The following is a 22,985-nucleotide window of genomic DNA, read 5'->3' as shown; positions in this document are numbered from 1 at the left end:
GAAAGGATTTCAGAGGTAGGGTTGTTCAGATTACTTTCCGCTGCTAAGATGGCTTTCTCTGGCACGCTTTTATGTCCCACATCAAAATGAGAAGCTGGCCTAAGAAGCAAAGAGACCAACACACTTATGTTTTGTGTCCCCATCTGAGATCCACATTTGTCACGGGAAGCCCCTGGAAGAAGGTCCATGGGACCCAGGCCCACACAGCCACTCAGCACAGTCCCTGCAAGGCACCTGAACACCTGGGCTCCCCGCGGTCCTGGGAGAAGCCCAACCAGCCGCCCTGGGGCCATGCGTACTTGCGTATCAGCTTCTTGACTTCCCGGTCTTCTTCCTCTTGGAGCTTCTGAATGAAGCTTTTAAGGACAGGCATCTCGAACTTTATGTACTGGGCCACCTGGGGAGGAAGAAGTAAGTCTGGGGCGCACACACACGCCCTCCCAACCCTATTCCAATTCCTTTTGGTGTCTCTCTTACATAAGGCCCAAAGCCGCGGGCACCTATTTCTACACGGATTCAAGATTTCCTTAAAGGCAGTAGCCAAGACTCGTTCTTCTCAAGGCTGGCATCGAAATGGCTCCCTATACGTGATACAGATCTCCTAACTTCTCATTTCTCGTCCCCATGTATCCAGTCCACGACAAGGTGAAATCAAACATGGAAAAGCACTTTCTCCTGATGCAGCAATGCAGAGGAAAACCTGACCCATGGTATTCAATAAAACTCCCTGTTCGCCCCTAAGAGGATTTTTGGAACCGTGGCTCAGGACGATGGTTTGCATCTCGAGTCTCAAGCAGGCGTCCAAATGGGAGCTTACTCTGGAGAGGCTGTGGGGGTGAGGGTGGTTCCCGGGTGAGCCATCTGTCACCCCCTACAAGAATCCCCACCCTACTTTATCAACTCTTCTCCACGGGAAAAGTGGATTTCTCCACCCTATTCATGGCTACGTGACTTGTTTTGGTCAATGGAATGTGTGTGGACGTGATGTAAGACGCAACTGAGTGGAGGCTTCAAAGGAGCTTACGTGGTTTTGCCTGGTTACTTGCACTACAGGCACCTGCCATGAGAAGTGTACCTCAGGGAGGCACTACCCCTTAGGCCTCGGTCTCTGAATGAGACATGAAGTGCACACCTGAACTCAACCCACAGCCCCCAGCAGAGCTGCTGCTATTCGCCTGCGACCTCCTGAGAAAAAGGTAAATGTCTGCTGTTGTAAGCAGCTAAGATCTGGGGATGTTTGTTACCACAGCAAAAGCTGACTGACACATAAGATAAGGTAAAATCACTGCTAACTTCTTGAAGCCGCTAAGAGAGGTTTGCAGAAACTTCTCGGGCCTCTTACAGTACCCCAGAAAGGCTGAAGACATTTACTCCTTCCATGGAAACCACTTGGTGCCTGAGCCTACCTCCAACAAATCCCCAGGGCACACCCTCAGTCTAGCCTCTGCGTTCATTCTCCCTGCTAATGGCTTCAAGGAAACCCGGTATTGAGGAATGGCAGCAAAATGGGGCATGGCCTTTGGCCAAAAAAGTCAAGCTATACCCCAGTTGCAGGTAACCCAACCAAATCCCCACCCACCTGAGGACAGACCAGCCGACCAAAAGGGGACTCACATCATAGGTGACTTCCTCCACCTGGTCCTTCTCCATAAGAAACACTTTGGAGACCTGCTCACACGGGCCCTGGAGGATTCGAGCTACCAGCGGGTAATCGGTGTTCTTGAGCTTCTGTTTCTCTGTAACACACACACAGCCAGGAGCAGCCCTGAGTTCGGCCCGAGGCCTTTCTCACCATAAGTAGTGGCCAACTCAGGGGCCTAAATGGCCCAGGCACCTTAGGAGATGCGGTCACGTAAGTCAGGAGACTGAATAGTGAATGAACAATTCTTGTTCAAAGCAACCATTCCCTGCCCCCTCTCCCTAACAAAACTACCATGCTCAAATCCTTTGGAAGATACTCTACTGGAGGAATTGGTCTCTTTAAATAAGCAGTTACGTTTTAGTGTTTGTTTCCTGACCACATACAGCATTCCCCAGTGGACTCAGCCAGTGAGCCCACTGGCCTTGGAGGCAAACAACATTTGGAGGTTTCCAAAAGCCAAACAACAAGCAAATGAGGCAGAGGTTTGGTTTGTTTGTTTGTTTGTTTTCCTGTTTTGAGTGAAGTAAAAATGTTCAAGTACACGGTATTTTTCAGACTTACCACCGCTGGTATGGACCACATACAAAGCAAACTCTTCTGCGGAATTCTCGATCTGAACCAGAAACAAAAGATACTTGGAGGAAGCACATATTCACACATCCCAAGCCCGAGCCATTCCTTCTTGAATGCCACAAAGCTCAATCAATTTTAGGCAACTTTTGAGGGGGGAGCTATTTATCTACAGCTCTCAGAGGGGATGAGGAGAGGGGGCAGGCCGGGAACTTCACCAGTCACAGCAGATAATCAGGGCTGATGCTTCCTGCACCCTGCCAAGCACAGCGTTCCACACTTTGCATGCGTTCACTCATCTAAGGCTCCCGACAACCCCTCAATGGGGTCCTGTTAACCCTCATTTTACAGACAAGGGAGCAGAAGCACAGGGAGCTTTAGTAAGTTGCTCAGCTCATCCATGCAGCAGGTGACGGCTGGGGATTCGAACCCAGAGCCTGTGCCCTTAGGCCACTGGGCGACACTGGCCTCAATAAAAATAAGAATCTCTGACTCCAAAAGATAAGGGGATGATTCCTATAAAGGGATTGTGGAAAACAGAGTAACAGGACTTTAAAAAAACTCATGCACTATAATTTACACATCTACTGAAGTTCCTTTTTAAAAAAAATTTTGGGGGGCGCCTGGGTGGCTTGGTCGGTTGAGCGTCCGACTTCGGCTCAGGTCATGATCTCACGGTCCGTGAGTTCAAGCCCCATGTCGGGCTCTATGCTGACAGCCAGAGCCTGGAGCCTGTTTCGGATTCTGTGTCTCCCTCTCTCTCTGCCCCTCCGCTGTTCATGCTCTGTCTCTCTCTGTCTCAAAAATAAATAAAAACGTTAAAATAAAATAAAATAATTTTTTTAATGTTTATTTTTGAGAGAGAGAGTGAGCATGAGAGGGGGAGGGGCAGAGAGAGGGGACAGAGGATCTAAAGGGGGCTCTGTGTTGACAGCAGACAGCCTGATGCGGGACTCGAACTCACAAACTGTGAGACCATGATCTGAGCTTAAGTCAGACGCTCAACTGACCGAGCCACCCAGGCGCCCCCTGAAGTTCCTTTTTCAGAGTCGGTTCCCCAAATGTGTTTCAGAAGTCAGTCTGTACACAGAGCCCCAAACCAGGCATCAGGCCTGGGGTCTCAGAATCCCCCGCAAGTTGCCCAACAGGCTCCTGGCCTCACCTCCGGGCTTTGGACTCAGCGGGTCTAATTCAGGGCCGGGGCCTGAGAAGCTCTGCTTTGCTGACAAGCTCCCACGTGATGCTGATGCCGCAGGGTCTGAAGAACCAAACTGTCTGCCCGGTGCCCCCTTACCACACACTCTCCATGGCCCCCCTTTCCACCCCTGGCACACACACCAGCCATCCCAAGCCAGCCAGCAGAAGGAACTTGCCTTAAATTTGTTAAGCAGCAACTTCAGGACCTGTGGGGTGGTCATGGTGCTGTTGATGCGGACGTTGGTGACAGAACCATAGGCCGGCGTGAACACTGACGTCTGTCAATAGAGAGGTCTGGTTCAGGCTGGCAGGAGGGACAAGGACCGGGGCACTAAAACTTGGGTGTCCAGGCCCCGCGACCTGGGGTAGAGGGCACAGTGACTATGGCACTTACCCTGTACACCCTGAGAGCCCCCTGATGGCCTGGCAAGCAGTGGGCCTTGATGTCAATAAGGCCGCCCTGGGCTTTGCCTAACTCAGGAGCTCATCGCCCACCCGCCACCCCCGAGGGAGGCTGGGGGTTCTGAGTTTGGCACGTGGCAGGGCAGGGTAGGGGGAATAGACCCAGATAAGGAAATCCTCCTCTCCAGATAAAACACGCACGAGGCCCCCTCCACTGTGACTTCCACACAAGGTCTCTGACCGCTCTCCCATGATGCACTTGCTTCCGGGGCTGGGTTCGGACCAGGCAGCAGGAGGAAAGAGGGTCAGCTAGCTTTGGGAGAGGCGGGCGGTGCAGGGACGCCCCTGCCTTGAGTCCTGCAGCAGGGGCAGCACTTAGCTCACAGAAACGGGAGACCCCACAGCAGCTAAGAGGCACGCGGTGTAGGAAGTGGGTAACGTGTGGATTTTCCGGGGAGTGGGGAATGGCTCTGATGTTTGTGGGGTCATCTCACCCACCACCCTGAGGGGACTCCTGATCTGGGGTCCCTCACCCCTCACAGGGCCGGAAGAGCCTGAAGCCCACCCACCACCCAAAGACGGAACAGCAAACACTTGGCTTCCCACACGTCTGCGGCCTCGAAGGGGTGGCTGCCCGGGGAGAGACCTTATTCCCTTGAGGCTCCCCAGGGCCCCGACCCCCCCATCCTCTCTACCTTGTGGTTGTAGAAATGGCCATTGATGGAGAATCGGTGGCGTCTGATTCGCCTCTGGTCACTGGGTGTCCTCACATTGCCACGGCGACGCACCCCAACGTCACTGCGCGTGCGCATCAGCTGTGGGGTGTCTTCCTGCAGGGTCTTCAGGCCCCTGGAGTCTAAGAGGGAAGGGAGAAACGAGCTCTGTCTGCCTGGACCCGGGACGTGGCGGTTCGCACACAGTACCCTTTTTGTGGCCAACGCTACGGTACCCACGGCCGCCTCCCCCAAAATGTGTTTCATAAAAACAGTGTTTCCCGCTGAGGGGGTGGGGGTGGAAACATATGGTATGATGCACTGAGAAGCAATCCAGTGACAAGGTTCAGAGCACAGACTTCAGAGCCAGATTCCCAGGGTCAAGCCCCAGCTCCACCATTGCCATGTGTCATGAACCCCTCTATGCCTCAGTTCCCTCACCTATAAAATGGGCATCACGGAACTGTTGTGAGAGTTTAGTGAATTAATTCACACAAAGCATTTAGAATAGCGCTTGGCACAGGATAAGCACGACATAAGGACGTGCAAGATATAGCAAGCTGACAATATCTTCAAGATTACACATGCGCATAGCCTCGGACCCAGAAATTCCACTTGGAAGAATCCTACAGACACTGATGAATGTGCGAAATGACACGTGTACAAGGCCACTAATTGCAACCTTGTTTGTCACAGCGAAAGACTGGAATGACTTGGGGCGCCCGGGTGGCTCAGTTGGTTAAGTGTCAGACTCTTGATTTCGGCTCAGCTCACGATCTCATGGTTCTGTGGGATCAAGCCCCACGTGGGGCTCCAAGTTGACGGCATGGAGCCTGCTTGGGATTCTCTCTCTCCCTCTCTCTGTCCCTCCCCCAGTCACGTGTTCTCTCTCTCTCTCAAAACAAAAGACTGGAATGACTTCAATGTCTATCAGTAGGGAGTGATCCACATTTCTTCACACAATGGAAAGAACACAGAAGTTCTTCATGGATTTGTAGAGAACAGTCCTCAAAACAAACTAATAGAAGCAGGGATGTGCAGGGGCGCCTGGGTGGCTCAGTCGGTTAAGCGTCTGACTTCGGCTCAGGTCATGATCTTGCTCGGTTTGTGAGTTCAAGCCCCGCATCGGGCTCTGTGCTGACAGCTCAGAGCCTGGAGTCACCTTCAGATTCTGTGTCTTCTCCTCTCTCTGCCCCTCCCATGCTCATGCTCTGTCTCTCTCTGTCTCTCAATAATAAATAAATGTTAAAAAAAAAATAACTTTAAAAAAAGGAAAAGAAACAGGGATGTGCAAAATGCTACCCCTTGTGTAAATGGGGGAAGAAAAGAAATGACGTCCGACGATAAAGGTATGTTGCTGTGTATTTGCTTGTATTCATATAGAATATCTCGGCAAGATATTCTCACCATGCCTTCAGGTTTTTTCTAGGGAGAGAACCTCTAAGGTGAGTAGACAAAATGGGGAATTTTCACCTGTTTCCTTTGAATCCTCTTTGAATCCTGAACCATGTGAATTTCATTTATTTAATTTACAACATCTATAACTGCATCGGTCTTCACATAAGTGGGCCCAAAGGAGGAGCCCTGCCCTCCACGCATGTACCTGTGGGACTCGATGTCTGTTCACTCTCGGGTGGGGCATCCACTTCTGAGATCTGAATGTTGGGCACGGTGAGGGGCTTCAGGATGGTGCTGGGGAGGCAGAAAACAAAAAGAAGCCTGGCTCAGCCCCTGTGGAGAGATACTCCCTCTCCTGCAAGGGGAGCACTTCACCTGTGCCAGGCAGGGGACCAGCCACACCCTCATGGACGGCCCGTGCTAAGTGTCCCATGAGGCTGGCCCGGCTCCAGGGCTGAGCACTGGGTAGGGAGGGGGTATGTCGGAGGAGAATATGCTCATTCCCAGCATCTGCAGCAACCTAAGCACCCAATTCACCAAGGCCAGGATGGACAACACTGAAGAACAAAATCCATGTGCTATGTGCGTGCAGTTTCTAAGCACATACGGGTTCTATAGCTTCTTTGGGAAACCCTAATAATCTCCGGACAAGATTCCAGTTCGGATCCTTTTCTGTTGTAGGAGTGACTCTAAAGGAATCTAAAAGGAATGGCATCTAAAAGGAATGGAAAGTATCTAAAAGGAATGGAAAGTAACAGGTTGGTTGCCGTGAGGGTCAGGGCCTCATAGGAAGGGCCACTGATGATCGCGTTCTTGGAGTTGCCGGACGGAATGCTCAGCCGAGCTGGAGAAAGGATCACAAGCAGGCAGTCTGAGCAGAGTCCTGGTGTTGCCATGGTAATTGGCAAATGACTCCCCGAAGCCAAAAGGGATAATGACAGCAGCTCAGAGAAGCACACCCAAAATCAACAGAGGATTTGGCTCGAAAGGAGGATCAAACTTAACCAATGAGGACCATCCCATAATGAGAAGAGTGTGGGCTCCCTGGCACCCAGCAGAGATGGGACTTATGGTCCAGGGATGATAGTTTTAAAAGACAATAAAAATTGAAAATCTGAAAGAACTTCCTGTTGTAGTAGAACTCTGGACTTCTGACCCTAGAATGGAGCTGGTCAGAGCCTCTCAGGAATGATGAACACTGGACGCTCACAGGGGCCACCGCCCGTTCCCGCATCGAGGCAGAAACTGGCCTCAGCATCCTTCTGGACACAGTGGTCCAGGCAGTCACGTTATTAGAGCAGGCATCAGAGCTAACATTCTTACGGTTCTGAAACTCTCTCAAAGTACTAGTAGGTTTCAAGAACCAACCAAGACTGCTTGATGTTGCAGGGATGGGGGAAGAAACAAGTGTGCAGAGTGAAGGACCCCTTAGCAGGCTCAGCCGAAAATCACGCAGTCAAACGGCATTTTAAAAATCCTCTCACTTAGGGGACAGAATGCAGCATAGTCCGGGCACTGGGATGCGGCTGTGGAAAGGGCTTGACCCACAGGAAATCAAATATGGTAGAAATGCTGAAATCAGAGTGGAGTGAGAAACCATCAAAGGCAGATGAAGCCAGAGAACCTTGACTAGACATCGCAGCGCCTGATGGGATGGGCAACAACTTCCCTCCTAAAATTCCCTTGGAAAGAAAGCAGATCAGCTCCAGGGTTTGGCCACAGTGTAGCTTTCTCTCCACTTTAGAGACAGATTGATTTGGCTGTGGAGTTTAACAGAACATTCAGCGTGTCCAACAGACAGGGCTTGGTTCTGGGTTAAAACAGAAAACACATCGCTGCGGTTTTGGCTGCGAGGTCGGCACCCTCCCCCCCCCCCCCGCCCCAACACTCCGGCCCCAGGGCAGCAGGGACCAATGACAAGTGTCTGGATGGAACGCAGCTAGTCACTTGATACCAAGAACTAAAGTCCCAGAAAGAAGGCCTGGTAAAGAGGGCGGGCCTCACTACAGATGCTCGGCCACCATCTGGCAGCGGAGGGAGGGAAGGAGCAGACCTTCCCAGACTCCCAGCGAGGACCCGGGAGAGGGGGCCTCCCAGACATGCAGAGCTTCCATGTTGGAATCCTAAGTGTCTCCGGAGCAGGGTCATTCTATGAGGAGGGGTCCCCGTGGAGAGGTGCTGGGACACCAGGTGTCCCCTCGGAAATCTGTAGGCTAGGCCTGGCTGGCCGCTGGCGGTTCCCCTCAGAGGCTCCGGAATTCTCCATGACGGAGGACTCACTGCTCAGCCAGGCGCTGGCTGGTGCGCCTCCCCTCTCACTCTCATCCAGTGATTGTGGTGACAGGCACGGTGGCCAGATCACACGAACATCTGCTCCTTCCTCCTCCTCCTAAGCCCAGAACAGGTGCACCCGCAGCGCAAGTGGGAGAGTGGGGCGCTGGGGTCAAGGCTCGCTGGACGAAGGTGGCATTTACCAACTCAAGAACATTCAAGAACGGAACCCCCAGACACGCCCGGTCCCCCCGCCCCGGTCCCATCTCTCCCCACTCACCCCTGAGCCCCCAAGTTACAGCCAGAGTGCCAGGAGGAAGAGGATGGCGGGGGGCGAATGCGTTCATTGTCATCTTGCATCTGCAGGCGGATGGGCCGGCGCAGCCCCCAGGAGATGTTCAGCAGCCCCTCCACGATGAACTCATCTTCCTCCTGCCCACAGAGCAACTGACACAGTCAGCCAGCCCAGAAAACCCCACCAGCGTCACGCTGGAGGGCAGCTGACGGCACCCTTGATGTGTCCTTGCTGGGCACGCCCAGTTATACTCACACCCCAGCTCCAGGACGCGCCCCGCTGCAAACTACCCCGATGACCTCACGGGTCAACACAAAAGTTGCCCTGAAATTCAAGTACATGTGCGTAAATTATAAAAAATGGGGTATTTTTTCAGGCGCCTGGGTGGTTCAGTCAGTTAAGCATCTGACTTTTGATTTCAGCTCAGGTCATGATCTCACAGTTCGTGAGCTCAAGTCCCACATCGGGCTCTGCGCTGACAGTGCGGAGCCTGCTGGGGATGCTCTCTCTCTCTCTCTCTCCCTCTCTCTCTGCCCCTCTCCTGCTCATGCTCACGCTCTCTCTCGCGCTCTCTCTCTCTCTCTCTCTCAAATAAAGAAACTTTAAAAAAATGGGGTTTTTTTTAATACTTTGCAGAAAAAAGAATACATCTTTTAAAGTGAGACTAACCTTGCTAACAAAGCAAGAGCTAAATTCTTGCATTAGCTACTTCCCCTTCCCTACCAGGGAAAGTGATATGTGTTTAGCCGTAACATGTGTTTAGCAATCTGACCTGCCGGTTGAAGGAGATTCAAAGTAACGTTTCCCCAAGTTCATTCTACAGAATACTAGCTCCTCTAACAGGTCACCTGTTACCTTAAAAAAGGGTGTCAAGTGACATGAGTTGGGAGATGATGTGTTAATCAGATTTCTTGCCAGCAGAACTTCCCAGAGCCTTTAATTAGCTAATGTGCTACCTGACAGCTCTCCACGAGGTGAACAGGTCCTGTAAGGATTCCCAGTTTATACTCAAGGGTTGTTGACTGGTAAGAAATTAAATGTGAAACCCTTTTAAGGGCATCTGCATGTTTTATCCCAAAGAAATTAGTCTCATTGATGACCATGAAACCCTTTCATCATAGAACATTCTGAGAATTTATTCTATAAGACGTAGCCCAGAAACGTTCAAGGACCTAAATCTTGCAAATGGCCCAGCCACGAATTAGGAGAAGTTTTCAGGACAATGCATAAAAGGGTCAGACCTTCTTTCCCAAGTCTCAGAAAAACCCACAGATGTCAGACCTGGGCCACAGCCATGTCTTTATGCTGTATGGATAAAGATGACACCTGTCCAATGAACCACTGACCTGGATCCCAGGATCACCCTCAGAGAGGTGGGGGAAGAATAAAAGAAAGCAGGAGATAAGTGAAACAACTTTCATGTGTGGGGGGAAGCTTGGGGGGAAAGCTTTATTTAAGAACAGGCCATATGGGGCCCCTGGGTGGCTCAGTCAGTTAAGCATCTGACTCTGGCTTAACATCAGGCTCTGTACTGACAGCTCAGAGCCTGGAGCCTACTCCGGAGTCTGTGTCTCCCTCCTCTCTCTGCTCCTCCCCTGCTCCCACTCTGTCTCTCTCTCTCTCTCTCAAAAATAAACATTAAAAAACTTTATTAAAAAAGAAAAAAGAACAGGTTATATGTATGCCTTCTAGCTGGTCGAGGCTGGCATCACTACTCTTACATCACATGATTTAGGCAAAGTAGGACTTTGCCTGGTTTAAGGGCCACAGAAAAAGTCACTGCATCTCACATACTATCCCCAACCAGCCTGCCTTAGTAGTTGAAATTCTACCATCTGACTGATATCTGTTTCTATGGATTAAATCGCCATGGCTAGATAACCTGAAAATGTGTTTAGCATGGTATTACACATATCTTCTTATCAGTCTAGAACACTTGAGTATAAATTACTCTACCAGGCTCCTATATAGCTCATCATCTACCTGATAACAGGCTTTACAGAAATGGATACAGGATGAGTAAGCTTAAATTCAGGATGGGGGCTGGGAAAAGACGGACGGATAGCAAAGAGCATCCTGGGAAGACACCCTAGGAAGACCGCTACAGCTGTGGGGAAGGGCAGAGCATTTCCTCGCAGACCTCACATGATTTGCCGATTTCATGAAAGTCCCCCTTTGGAGGACCGCCCCCCCCTCCCCCGCTCAGCCTCACATCCCCAGAAATGTCCTTGGAACAGAAAAGCTCATCCTCTTTAGAACAAAATGAGCCCAGGGGTCTCCTTCCAAAGAACTCCAGGGACACCACTGACATCCTAAATGAGAGGCGTCTCCCAGGGGCAGGAGAGGCAGGGACCCTTAGACCCTGGAGACACGGAGGCAAAGTCTGGCCGGCCCACAGGCCTTCCCCGGGGACTCCTTACCTCACGGTGCCGCAGCTGCAAATTCTGGCCTTCATAGTACAAATTGTAGGTCTTCAGATGCAGGAGAAGTTCGTTCCTTAGGGGAAAAAAATACAAAAGGTGTAACACTCTTAGCTGAAGCCGCTGAATGCCGTCATTCCCTCTTTTCTCACCTCTAACCTGGCCTTCAGCCACCCCAGACTGGGTGTCTGTCCACATGCATGTACACACACACACACACACACACACACAGCCACCACCCCCACCTTCATGTTCCCCCAAGATCCAGGTCAAGAGTAGACACCAAGCGTAAGGAACAACTCCAGAAAACCAAGGCAGGCCACGCCTGCTGACGAAGCCTGGCAGTTCTGACCACGCTCCCTAAACCCAAGCTAAATACGCCGTCCCCCACGAGGCACAGACTCAGAGGCCAACGCACTACAAAGTCCACAGACAAGGTTTCTCTGGCGTCTCCACTGTCTGTCCTCCCTCACATATGCTATGAGTTAGGACAGGACGATCCCTGTAGGCCTCCGTGAGACTCAGAAACTTCTGGGCTTTTCAGAAAGTTAAAAGGTCTGGACCCCACTGACTTAAGCTTCATAGACATGACTTTAGGGTGTGTTTAAAAACCTACAAACTGGGGCGCCTGGGTGGCGCAGTCGGTTAAGCGTCCGACTTCAGCCAGGTCACGATCTCGCGGTCCGTGAGTTCGAGCCCCGCGTCGGGCTCTGGGCTGATGGCTCGGAGCCTGGAGCCTGTTTCCGATTCTGTGTCTCCCTCTCTCTCTGACCCTCCCCCGTTCATGCTCTGTCTCTCTCTGTCCCAAAAATAAATAAAAACGTTGAAAAAAAAAAAAATAAAATAAAAAAATAAAAACCTACAAACTCCCATCAACAGTGGAGTGGATGAATAAAGGGAGCTGAGTCACATAGTGGAATATCACGTAGCCGCAAGAATATGGACGAGCTATGCACAACACGATGAATCTCACAGACGTTATGTTGAGCAAAAGAAGCCTCACACAAAAGACCACGTATCGTATGGTTCGAGGTATGTAATGTTTAAAATGGGTGCTAGAATTCAGGATAGTGGTTCACCTTGGGGAGCAGTGACCACAAGGGGGCAGAAGGGGGTCCTGGGCCCTGGGCCCTAGAATCTTTTTACTGTATTCTAGATGCTTTTGGTTTATTTTATTTTTTGTTTATTTATTCTTTTAAATGTTTATTTCTTTTTGAGAGAGAGAGAACAAGTGGGGAAGGGGCAGAGAGAGGGGGAACAGAGGGTCTGAAGCAGGCTCAGTGCTGACAGCAGAGAGCCCAACATGGGGCTCGAACTCACCAACTGTGAGATCATGAGTTGAGCCGAAGTCGGACGCTTAACTGACTGAGTCACCCAGGTGGCTCCTTTCAGTTTATTTTTTAAAAAATTTGGGGTTTCTTGGCTGGCTGAGTGGAGGAGCATGGGACTCCTGATGTCAGGGTCATGAGTTCAAGCCCCATGTTAGGTGTGGAGACTGCTTAAGTAAATAAATAAACAAAAAAAAAAAATGTTTTTTAACTTGCCAATCTCCCTCCGAAGCCTCGTATCAGGACTCCCTAGCTGTTAGATCCTGGTTTCCAGGTGGTCCTCTGGTAACACAGCTCTCCTAAACAAGAAAGAGCAAGGACTTCCCGCCTTTGTGATCAGGGTGAGCCCGCATCGAACCTGATAACAGTCTATGGGAAAGTGCATGCTAGTGCCTGGGGGCTGGGAAGAGAGAGGCTTGAGGAGGCTGCCGTGTGCTTTTGCCTCATCTCAGGCAATAGGTTATGAAGTTCGGTCTCTCTGACTCCAGCCATTTCAACACAGCGATGCGGGGCCACACCAGAGGTCAAAGCTGGCTTGAAATTCCAAGAATCTCCTGCCAAGCTAAACCTAGAAAAATCGGAGTAATTCTATGGAAGCCTAAGTGAATTAGTGAAAAATGCGACTCCAAATAACCTAACGCAAGAGCCGTTTGGCCCTTTTGAACACACAGATCTCAAATTACTGGTCAGCAGAAGTCCCCGGGGAAATCCGTCAATGAGGAGATAAGAGCGATCCATATCTCACACAACTGCGTGTCTGTATATGGCTAAATATGTGTAAAGGAATTAAAACAATTTGGTGGCAGATAAGCTAAACATTTAGCTCAGATACAGAGCACCCAGCGTGAACAAATCCTGGTGCCGGATATAAAAATACATCCTCAAACAGATAATCTGGAAGAGTCCACTTTGGCTCACATTAGCCAGAAATCTGAGCTCGAGAGATTTTTGTACATAGAGAGCAATGAAACTGTCTCCTTCTGTTCAGGGGGCACCTGAACGTTTAGTCAGAATGCCAGCAGCACAGGGACCCAGCCCAGCTGGGACCCCCCCCCAAAGGGACACCACAGGTAGCACAGCGAGCCACCCCCATTAACTCCTCCTCCTGGGAGCCCTCCAGGGCACCATCTCTTTTGAGCACCCAAGGGTGCCGTGTCTTGAAGGTCTTTACTTCGCGGTCTATGGCCAGGCTCTGGGGGCATGTTTTTATCTAAAGCACCAAACTTGCTGTGCTGTCACTAGTTCGCAATTGGGAGCTTCGCTTCTTCCCCCCGACAGGAGCCCCTGCTCGCCCACGTACAGAAGAGACTCCTGTGCCAGGGGTTTCCAACCATGTGGGACTGGCCCCTGGGGACACAACACTACAGCAAAAAACCTTACTTGGAGATGTATTTATCTTGTCCACACGGGACTAGGGAGGTTTCGTGACTGTAATCCATTCTTCCTTTCCCTTGTCATCAGAAGGGGAGATCTATATTTGAGAAAAGACACAGGTTAAAGTCAAGTTGTGTCCTCAGGAACTCAGCAGAACCTGGACCAGGGGAGGGAGAACAGGGCTCCCTGTTCCCACCCCCGATCCACAGCTGGGACAGCCCAACGCTGACCCAGGGCTGGTGAGGTGCCACACTGTGGGCTGCTGCCTCCTCTGGCCACAGCCGCTGGGGAAAAACCACCCCAAGACGACAGCCCTCGGAAAGCCCCAGAACAAACGTTCCAGGCACAGAGAATGCTGACACCCAAGGTGGTCCCGAGGACGACCAACGAGCCTTTCCCGAAGATATCTTCACCACACAGGATAGAGATTTGTCTGACAGCGAAGGTTCAAATTCTACTGAGGTAGACTAAAGATTGGTCAACTACCTAAAAATGCCCAGAGCGAGCTGGGCCCAATAAATCACAGCATATACATCTATAATCGCCATTAAAATATGACAGCGTTAAAGCCAATTTAATTACCTGGGAACGTGACAATACATTATGAAGACACAGGTTATAAAACTGTGAGTCCGATTTTGTTTAAAATATATGTAAGCATAAAACATGCATATACACATCTATATGAATGGATATCTATATTCAGATACTCAGCTATATACGTCAGGCTTTCTCAGCCTCAGCGCTATTGACGTTTGGGGCTAGGGCATTCTTGGTTGTGGGGGCTGTCCAGTGCGTTGGAGGATGTTTAGCAGTATCCCTGGCCTTTACCCACCAGATGCCAGCAGCACCACCAGTCATGACAATCAAAATGTCTCCGGACATTACCCAGTGTCCCCTTGGGGCTAATTTGCCCCCAGTTTAGAACTTCTGGTATATGTACATCTGCATGTAAACGAATGAAGGATTGGCTCTCTTGGGGTAATGGCTTACCAGAAAGTTTTTTCATTTTGTTATGAGCATTTTCAAACATAAAGATTTAGAGTAAGACAATGAACAGCCATGTATGCATGGCTATTCTACCCTTAACATTTACTATATCCTTCTTTATCACACATCTGTCCAGCTATACGTTCCTTTATCTGTTCAACAATCTATCTTGTTTTTGATGCATTTCAAAGTAAACTAAACACAAAACAAGTTTCATAACTTAAGATTGAAATCATGTCAAGTGTCTTCTCCAACCACAATGGTATGAACTAGAAATCAATGGTAGGAAGAAAACTGGAAAATCCACAAATATGTAGAAATTAAACAACACAATCCTGAACAATCAATGGGTCAGAGAAGAAACCAAAATGGAAGTCAAGAATACCTTAATACAAACAAAAATGGAAATTCAACATATCAGGGCGCCTGGGTGGCTCAGTCGGTTGAGCGTCCGGCTTCAGCTCAGGTCATGATCTCGCAGTTTGTGAGCTTGAGCCCCGCATCAGGGTCTGTCCTGACAGCTCAGAGCCTGGAGCTTACTTTGGATTCTGTGTCTCCCTCTCTCTCTGCCCCTCCCCAGTGCATACTTTCTCTCTCTTTCTCTCAATATAAACATTTTAAAAAATTTAAAAAAAAAGAAATTCAACATATCAAAGTTATGGGATACAGCAAAAGCAGTTCTAAGAGAGAAGTTTATAGCAATAAAAACCTGCATTAAGAAAAAAGAAAGATCTCAAATAAACAACCTGAAGGAACTAGAAAAAGAGTAAACAAAGCCCAAAATTAGACGAAGGGAGGAAATAACAATGATCAGAGCAGAAATAAATGAAAGAGAGAAGAGAAAAACAATAGAAAAGACCAATGAAATTAAGCTCGTTTTTTGAAAAGATAAACAAAATTGATAAACCTTTAGTAAGATTAAGAGAAAAAACTCAAACAAAATTAGACACGATTTGGACATCATTACAACTGATACCAGAGAAGTACAAAGGATCTTAAGAGAATATTAGGAACAATTATATGCCAACAAATTGGATATCCTAGAAGAAATGGACAAATTCCTAGAAACGTACAATTTACAAACACAGAATCGTGAAGAAAAAGAAAATCCGAATAGACCAATAACAAGTAAGATCGAATTAGTAATCATAAACTTCCCAGGTTTTGAAAAGCCCAGGACCAGATGGTTTCCTGGTGAATTCTACCAAACATTTAAAGAAGAATCAATATCGGGGCGCCCGGGTGGCTCAGTCGATTAAGCGTCCGACTTCAGCTCAGGTCGTGATCTCGCGGTCCGTGAGTTCGAGCCCCGCGTCGGGCTCTGCGCTGACAGCTCAGCGCCTGGAGCCTGTTTCAGATTCTGTGTCTCCCTCTCTCTGACCCTCCCCCGTTCATGCTCTGTCTCTCTCTGTCTCAAAAATAAATAAACATTAAAAAAAAAAAAAGAAGAATCAATATCAATTCCTCTCAGATTCTTCCAAAAGAGTTTGAAGAGGAGAGAACACTCCCAAACTCATTTCATGAGGCCAGTGTTACCTTGATACCCTGGTAGCCAGGTGAGCCTCCTACCAGAAAAGAAGCTATAGGCCAATATACCTGATGAGTGCAAATTTAAAAATTCACAACAAAATATTAGCAAACCAAATTCAACAGTGCATTAAAGAGATCATACAACGTGAAGGGCACCTGGGTGGCTCAGCTAGTTAAGCATCTGACCCTTGATTTCAGCTCAGGTCACGATCTCACGGTCTGTGAGATCGAGCCCCACGTCAGGCTCTGTGCTGACAGCATGGAGTCTGCTTGTGATTCTCTCTCTCTCCCTCTCTCTCTTCGTCCCTCCCTTGTTCACAGGTGCTCTCTCTCTCTCTCTCTCTCTGAAAATAAGTAAATAAATAAACTTTAAATAAAAAGATCACAGAACATGATTAAGTGGGATTTATCCCTGGGATGCAAGGATAGCTCCACACACATAAATCAGTAAATGTGATATATCGCATCAACAGAACAAAAGATAAAAATCATATGATCATCTCAACAGACGCAGAAAATGCATCTGACAAAATTCAACATCCTTTCAGGACAAAAACTCCAACCAATTGGGTATAGAAGGAACATACTTCAACATAAAAGAAGCCAGATATGACAAGCCCACAGCAAACATCACACTCAATGGTGAAACCCTGAAAGCTTTTCCTTCTGAGATCAGGAGCAAGACAAGGGTGCCCACTCTCTCCCCTCCTATTCAACACAGTCCTGAAAATCCTAGCCAGAACAATCAAGCAGTACAAACGCATACAAGGCATCCAAATCAAAAAAGAAGACATAAAATTGTCTTTGTTTGCAGATGATAGTATCTTATATACAGAAAATCCTAAGGACTCTACCAAAAAACTGTTAGACTTAATCAATGAATTCAGTGAAGGCACAGCATACAAAATCAGCATGCAAAAATTGGTTGTGTTTCTATCCACTAACAGCAAACTATCTGAAGAAGAGATAAAGAAAACAATCCCATTTACAATAGCATCAAAAATAATAAAATACTTAGGAACAAATTTAGGCAAGGATGTGAGAGATTTTGCACACTGAAAGTTAAATGACATTGATGAAAGAAATTGAAAACAAATACAAAAACAAATGGAAAAATGTCCCATGTTCATGGATCAGAAGAATATTGCTAAAATGTCCATAGTACTTAAGGCCATCTCTAGAACAACACAATCGCTATCAAGATTCCAATGGCATTTTTCACAGAAACAGAAAATATAATCCTGAAATGTGTATGGAACCATAAAAGAACTCAAATAGACAAAGCAATCCTGAGAAAGAACAAAGCTGGAGGCATCACATTTCCTGATTTCAAATCTTACTACAAAGTTATAGCGACCAAAACAGTATGATGCTGGCACATAGACCACTGGAACAGAATTTAGGGACCAGAAATAAACCCATGGAGATACAATTAATATTTGACCAGGGAGCCAAGAATATTCAAGCGGGGGAGAAGAGTCTCTTCATAAATGTTGGAAAAATTGAAAACTCACATGCAAAAGAATGACATTAGACCTCTATCTCACACCTGTCGGAATGACTAGTATCAAAAAGATACAACAGGGGCGCCTGGGTGGCTCAGTCGGTTGAGCGTGCAACTTCAGCCCAGGTCATGATTTCGTGGTTCATGAGTTCAAGCCCCGTGTCGGGCTCTGTGCCAACAGCTCAGAGCCTGGAGACTGCTTTGGATTCTGTGTCTCCCTCTCTCTCTGCCCCTTCCCCTGCTCACACTTTGTCTCTCTCTCTCTCTCAAAAATAAATAAACATTAAAAAAAAAAAAGACATGATATAACAAGTGTTGATGAAGCTGTGGAAAGATGGGAACCCTTGGACACTGTTGGTGGGGAATGTAAAATGGTGCTGCCACTGAGGACATGTGGTCCATGTGGCAGTTCCTCAAAAAGTTAAAAATAGAATTACCCTATGATCCAGCAATTCCGCTTCTGAGTATATATCCAAAAGGATAGAAAGCAAGATCTTGAAGAGATATGTATATACTCATGTCCGTAGCAGCACCGATCACAACAGCCAAAAGTTGGAAGCCACTCAAATGTCCATCAACAGATGAATGCATTAACGGTGTATGGTATACCATGAAATATTATGCAGCCTTAAAAAAAGAAGGGAATTCTGGGGTGTCTGGGTAGCTTAGTTGGTTAAGCAGCCAACTCTTGGTTTCAGCTCAGGTCATGGTCTCACAGTTCATGAGTTGAAGCCCCACGTCGGGTTCTCTGCTGACAGCACAGAGCCTTCTTGGGATTTCTCTCTCCCTCTCCCTCTGCCCCTCCCTAGGTCTCTTGTTCTCTCTCTCTCTCTCTCTCTCTCTCTCTCTCTCTGTCAATAAATAAATAGATAAACATTTAAAAAAAAAAAAGAAGAAGAAGAAGGAAATTCTGACACGTGCTACAATATGGATGACCCTTGAGGACATTCTGCTAATTGAAATAAGCCAGCCACAAAAGGACAAACACTGGCTGATGCCACCAATATGAAGTCTCCAAAGTAGCCAGTGTCATAGAACCATAAGGTAGAAAGTTGGTTGCTGGGGCCCCTGGGTGGCTCAGTCGGTTAAGCGTCCGACTTCAGCCCAGGTCATGATCCCATGCTTTGCGGGTTCGAGCCCTGCGTCAGGTCCTGTGCTGACAGCTCGGATCTCAGAGCCTAGAACCTGCTTCAGATCGTGCGTCTCCCTCTCTCTGCCCCTCCCCTGCTGGCACTCTGTCTCTCTGTCTCCCAAAAATAAATAAATACTAAAATTTTTAAAAAAAAAAATGACGAAGCTGATACATTTTATGGGTATTTCGCCAAGATTTTTTACAAAATGGAAAAGGGAGGCAGAAAAGCCAGTGTTATCGTGGTACAATGTGAGAAGGACACAATCTGCTGTTGCTGGCTTCGAAGCTGGAGGAAGACAGGCACCAGCCAAGGAAAAGCTGAAAAGGACGAGCAAGTGAATTTTTCCCCTGGGTCCTCTAGAAAAGAACACAGCCCCAGCTGACACCTTGATTTGAGCCCAGTGAGACCCCGAGGTAATAAAGTTGTGTCGTTTTAAGGGGCTACATTTCGGTGACGTGTTCAAGCAGCCACAAGAAACAAACACGAAAGGCCCCCCGAAAGGAGGGGCAATCAGTGTGGGGGAGGGGAGCTGAAGGGCTGAGTTCCATTCAGAAAATTCAATCCCCACCTGCGTACCCAAAAGTAGTATCCTAAGAACACAACTGTTCTCTCTAAATTATAAATGTTAATTTCTCTATTTTTCCTAAAGGGAAAAAAATCATAAAAATAGGAATACATATGTACTGCAGGAAAAAAAAAAAAAAAGAAGAAGGAAAAAAGAGAATCAGACCGGTGAAAAAGTTATTTTTTTAAAAAGACAATTACCCATAACTAGTGAGTAGTTTTTAAAGTACCCTTTCTATGTATATTTTAATTTACACATTTCACAAAAATGTATTGTATGCCTAGCGTTGTGCCACATGTTGCGCTTCCTGATGGTGATTCAACAGCAAAGTGAACAGGCACAGTCCTGCCCTCAAGGTCTAACAGGAGATGGACAGGAGGAGACTGTTCTAGCAAGGAAGGCAGGTATATGGCAGCACACAGAAGGGCGCTTAATCTGGACTTGGGGTGTTCCCGGGAGCTTTCTGGAGGAAGTGACCTCTCAGCTGAGACCTCAATGATGAGGTACAGCTGACAAAGGTAAAGGTGAAGGGCAGAGTGGTCCAGACAGAAGCAGCATGCACCCCGGAGCTGTGGAAGATGGGGTAGCGCCCATGGGGGACCTTGACCATGCCAAGGAGTTGGGGTTCCACGGGAGGTGTGGTAGGCTGAATAATGGTCCCAAAGGTACCCAGGTCCTAATCCCGGGAGCCTGTGAATGTTACCTTATGAGTCCCCAGGTGTGATTAAATTAAGGTTCTTGAAATGGGGAGACCATCCTAGGTTACCTGGGAGGGCCCTAAATGTAGTTACAAGTGTCTTTCTAAGAGAGGCAGAGGGAGGATCTGCCACAGACAAGCCCAGCAGAAAGAGAAATTTGAAGGTGCTACACTGGCTGAGGGTGGAGAAAGGGGCCATGGGCTAAGGAACACAATTTTCCAAGTCAGAAAAGGCAAGCAAATGGTTTCCCCCCAGAGCCCTCCTGGCACCATGGTTTGGGCCCGGTGAAACCGTTTTCAGACTTCTGGCCTCCAGAACGTAAGAGAGTAAACCACCGCATCTGGGGTCATTTTTACAGTGGCAAGAGGAACACAAGGAGAGGGTGTGATCTGACTTGAACTTCAGAACGATTGCCCCACCCCACCTGCTTTGAGAAAGGATTATGGAAGGGAACGGTGGCAAGGGGACCCCTGGAGGGTCCTGACCCAGGGAAGGGGACAATGGGGGTGGAGTCACAATGTCTAAAGGGTTTAGAGAGGTAGATGGAAAAGTCGTTGACGCATCAATAAAAAGGTTTGGAAAGGGGCACGCTGCCAGATTTGCTGTGGGGTTACACTTGATCTTAGCCAAAAGGCCGAGAAGCAATGGCCGTGGGCTTAAAGGCAGAGTCCAGGATGATGCACACACACAGGCCGCGGCTGGTAGGCACAGCCCGGTCTGTGGCCCAGTTAGGTGACAGCACGCAACTCCCAGGGAAGGAGGTCGGGAAAGCGTAGAAGGCTGAGGGGGCTGGGCTCCAATGCACTCCATAGGTCAGCGATGGGCAGAGGAAAAGGAGCCCCTGGAAGGGGAGCAGGGAGACACGGTACCCTGGAGGCCAAGAGGAAAAGGTGCCTTGAAAGGGAGGCTGGTCGGCAGAGCCGGGAGCTGGTGGTAGGAGCCCAAGGAAGAAAACCCAGAGCCGTCAGGGGGAACCTCAGCCAGAGCCAACCCCACAGCCTGGCTGGAGCAGACACCAGGTTAGTGGCCGTGGACAGACGTCACCGTGAACATTCAAGTCTTTCCTCAACCAGGGAAATGTTATTCTATTCTTTCTTCGATACTCTTCTCTTCCTTCCATTCTTGGTTCTTCTTTGGCAATGTCTCCAATCCTCTTTCTCTAGCACTGTCTGTCCATCCATCCATCCATCCATCTGTCCCTGCCCCGATCCCTCGAGTCTTGTATCATTTTTACTCAAACCTCCATCTCCTTCTTTTCCTAGAATTCTGCAGCTAACCTGGGGCGCCTGGGTGGCTCAGTCGGTTAAGTGTCCAACTCTTGATTTCAGCCTCAGGTCATGATCTCACAGTTCATGGGTTTGAGCCCTAAATCGGGCTCCAAAATGCTGGTGGAAAACCTGCTTGGGATTCTCTCTCTCTCTCTCTCTCTCTCTCTCTCTCTCTCTCCCTCTCTCTCACTGCCCCTTCCCTGTTGATGTGTGTGTTTTCTCTCTCCCTCCCTCCCTCAGAAAACAAATAAACTTAAAAAAAAAAAAAAAAGAATTCTGTAGTTAATCTAACTCACAGATTGGGTTTTCTGCAGGACTCTTTTGTTCACTGCCTCCATCATAAGCTATAATTTGGTAATTTTGTTTTGCATCTGAAAGCAGTCTGTCCTGTTTTAAGACAAGTCCCTTTGATAGCATGCCCTCTTAAATCCACTGAACATACCAATTAGTGAATTTTTTTTAAGTTGATTTATTTTGAGAGAGAGAGAGCATGAGCAGAGGAAGGGCAGAAAGAGAGGGAGAGAGAGAAAATTCCAAGCAGGCTCCTTGCTGCCAGTGTAGAGCCCAACATGGGGCCCAAACTCATGAACCGTGAGATCATGTCCTGAGCCAAAGTTGGGCGCTTAACCGACTGAGCCACCCAGGCGCCCCTCCAATTAGAGAATTTAAGTCTTCTCTACAGTTATTAAAACAATTTGGTACTTGGAGAAAAAAATAGGCAGATCAATAAAACAATACAGCATATAGAAACAGACCCAAATATATTTGGGAACATAGAAGTGGGCTACATCTAAATAGCAGGGGAAAGATAAATTTTAAAAATGTTGCTAGAGAATTGATTAGCCTTTGGAAAGGGGAGGAGGGGAAAGCTAACCCCCTACTTTACTCCTTCCACCAAAAGAAATGATATCTGTATAAAAAATTTCAACATTAAAACATAAAATGCTGGAAGGAAACATAGGATATATATAAACTTGAAGTGGGAAAGACTTTCCTATGAAAGACTCAAAATCCAGAAGGCATAATTGAAAAAAAACCAAAATGGAACCAATCTGTAAAGATTTTCAACTTCTGTTTAGAAAAAAATTTTTTACCCTGTCCAAAGTCAAAAGTCAATGACAACTTGGGGGAAAACATTTACAATACATGTGACAAAGGGCTAATGTCATTAATACGTAAAATTAGCTAACGCCATTAATATATAAAATTAGCTGATGTCATTAATATGCAAAATTAATAAATCCATAAGAAGAAGATTCTACACCCAACAGAAAATCGGGCAAAGAACATGAATACTTTCACAGAATTCACAGAAAAATAAATTAAAATAGTTAGCAAATTTACGAAAAGATGTTCAACCTCCCTAACCACTATTTTTGTATTTGCCAGATTGATAAAAAGCAAGTAGTCTCATGGCCCAAATGTGGGGATTCTCCGGGGTCCCATCACCCTACCTGTGTTGGGTGATCTTAGCAAGACCATCGCTATGCATCAGACCTACTGGCTCGTGTTGCCTCCATCTTTGTTTCCAACCTGAACTTCTCCCCACCTTTTTTCTTACTTTTACAAGTCTTGGGTGAGGGGTGTTAGGAAAATAATAGCCTACCACACGGTTGAATTAAAACTACAGGTAACTGGGGCCCCTGGGTGGCTCAGTCAGTTGAGCGTCCAACTCTTGATTTCAGTT

At 47.8% G+C, this 22,985-nt stretch overlaps 1 protein-coding gene across 5 annotated transcripts in view; it reads right to left on the bottom strand.

Moving 5' to 3' along the window:
- Positions 1 to 22,985, bottom strand: part of RASSF2 (Ras association domain family member 2) — a 43,946-nt gene that overhangs the window by 5,092 nt on the left and 15,869 nt on the right. For all 5 annotated transcript variants that reach the window (XM_060613010.3, XM_060613028.3, XM_060613000.3 and 2 more), the window contains 9 exons: positions 13,617 to 13,707; positions 10,909 to 10,984; positions 8,474 to 8,625; positions 6,128 to 6,216; positions 4,507 to 4,667; positions 3,586 to 3,687; positions 2,204 to 2,255; positions 1,615 to 1,736; positions 300 to 397 (listed from right to left, as the gene is read on the bottom strand). In XM_060613010.3, the coding sequence (XP_060468993.3) occupies positions 300 to 397; positions 1,615 to 1,736; positions 2,204 to 2,255; positions 3,586 to 3,687; positions 4,507 to 4,667; positions 6,128 to 6,216; positions 8,474 to 8,625; positions 10,909 to 10,984; positions 13,617 to 13,675 (911 nt within the window). In that variant the 5' untranslated portion in view covers positions 13,676 to 13,707. The remainder of the gene's footprint in view (positions 1 to 299; positions 398 to 1,614; positions 1,737 to 2,203; positions 2,256 to 3,585; positions 3,688 to 4,506; positions 4,668 to 6,127; positions 6,217 to 8,473; positions 8,626 to 10,908; positions 10,985 to 13,616; positions 13,708 to 22,985) is intronic.

This window comes from Panthera onca, chromosome A3 (genome assembly GCF_046562875.1).
Source record: "Panthera onca isolate mPanOnc1 chromosome A3, mPanOnc1 haplotype 2, whole genome shotgun sequence".
In the NCBI taxonomy this organism is placed as follows: domain Eukaryota; kingdom Metazoa; phylum Chordata; class Mammalia; order Carnivora; family Felidae; genus Panthera; species Panthera onca.
This window is presented reverse-complemented; position numbering and strand designations above follow the sequence as displayed.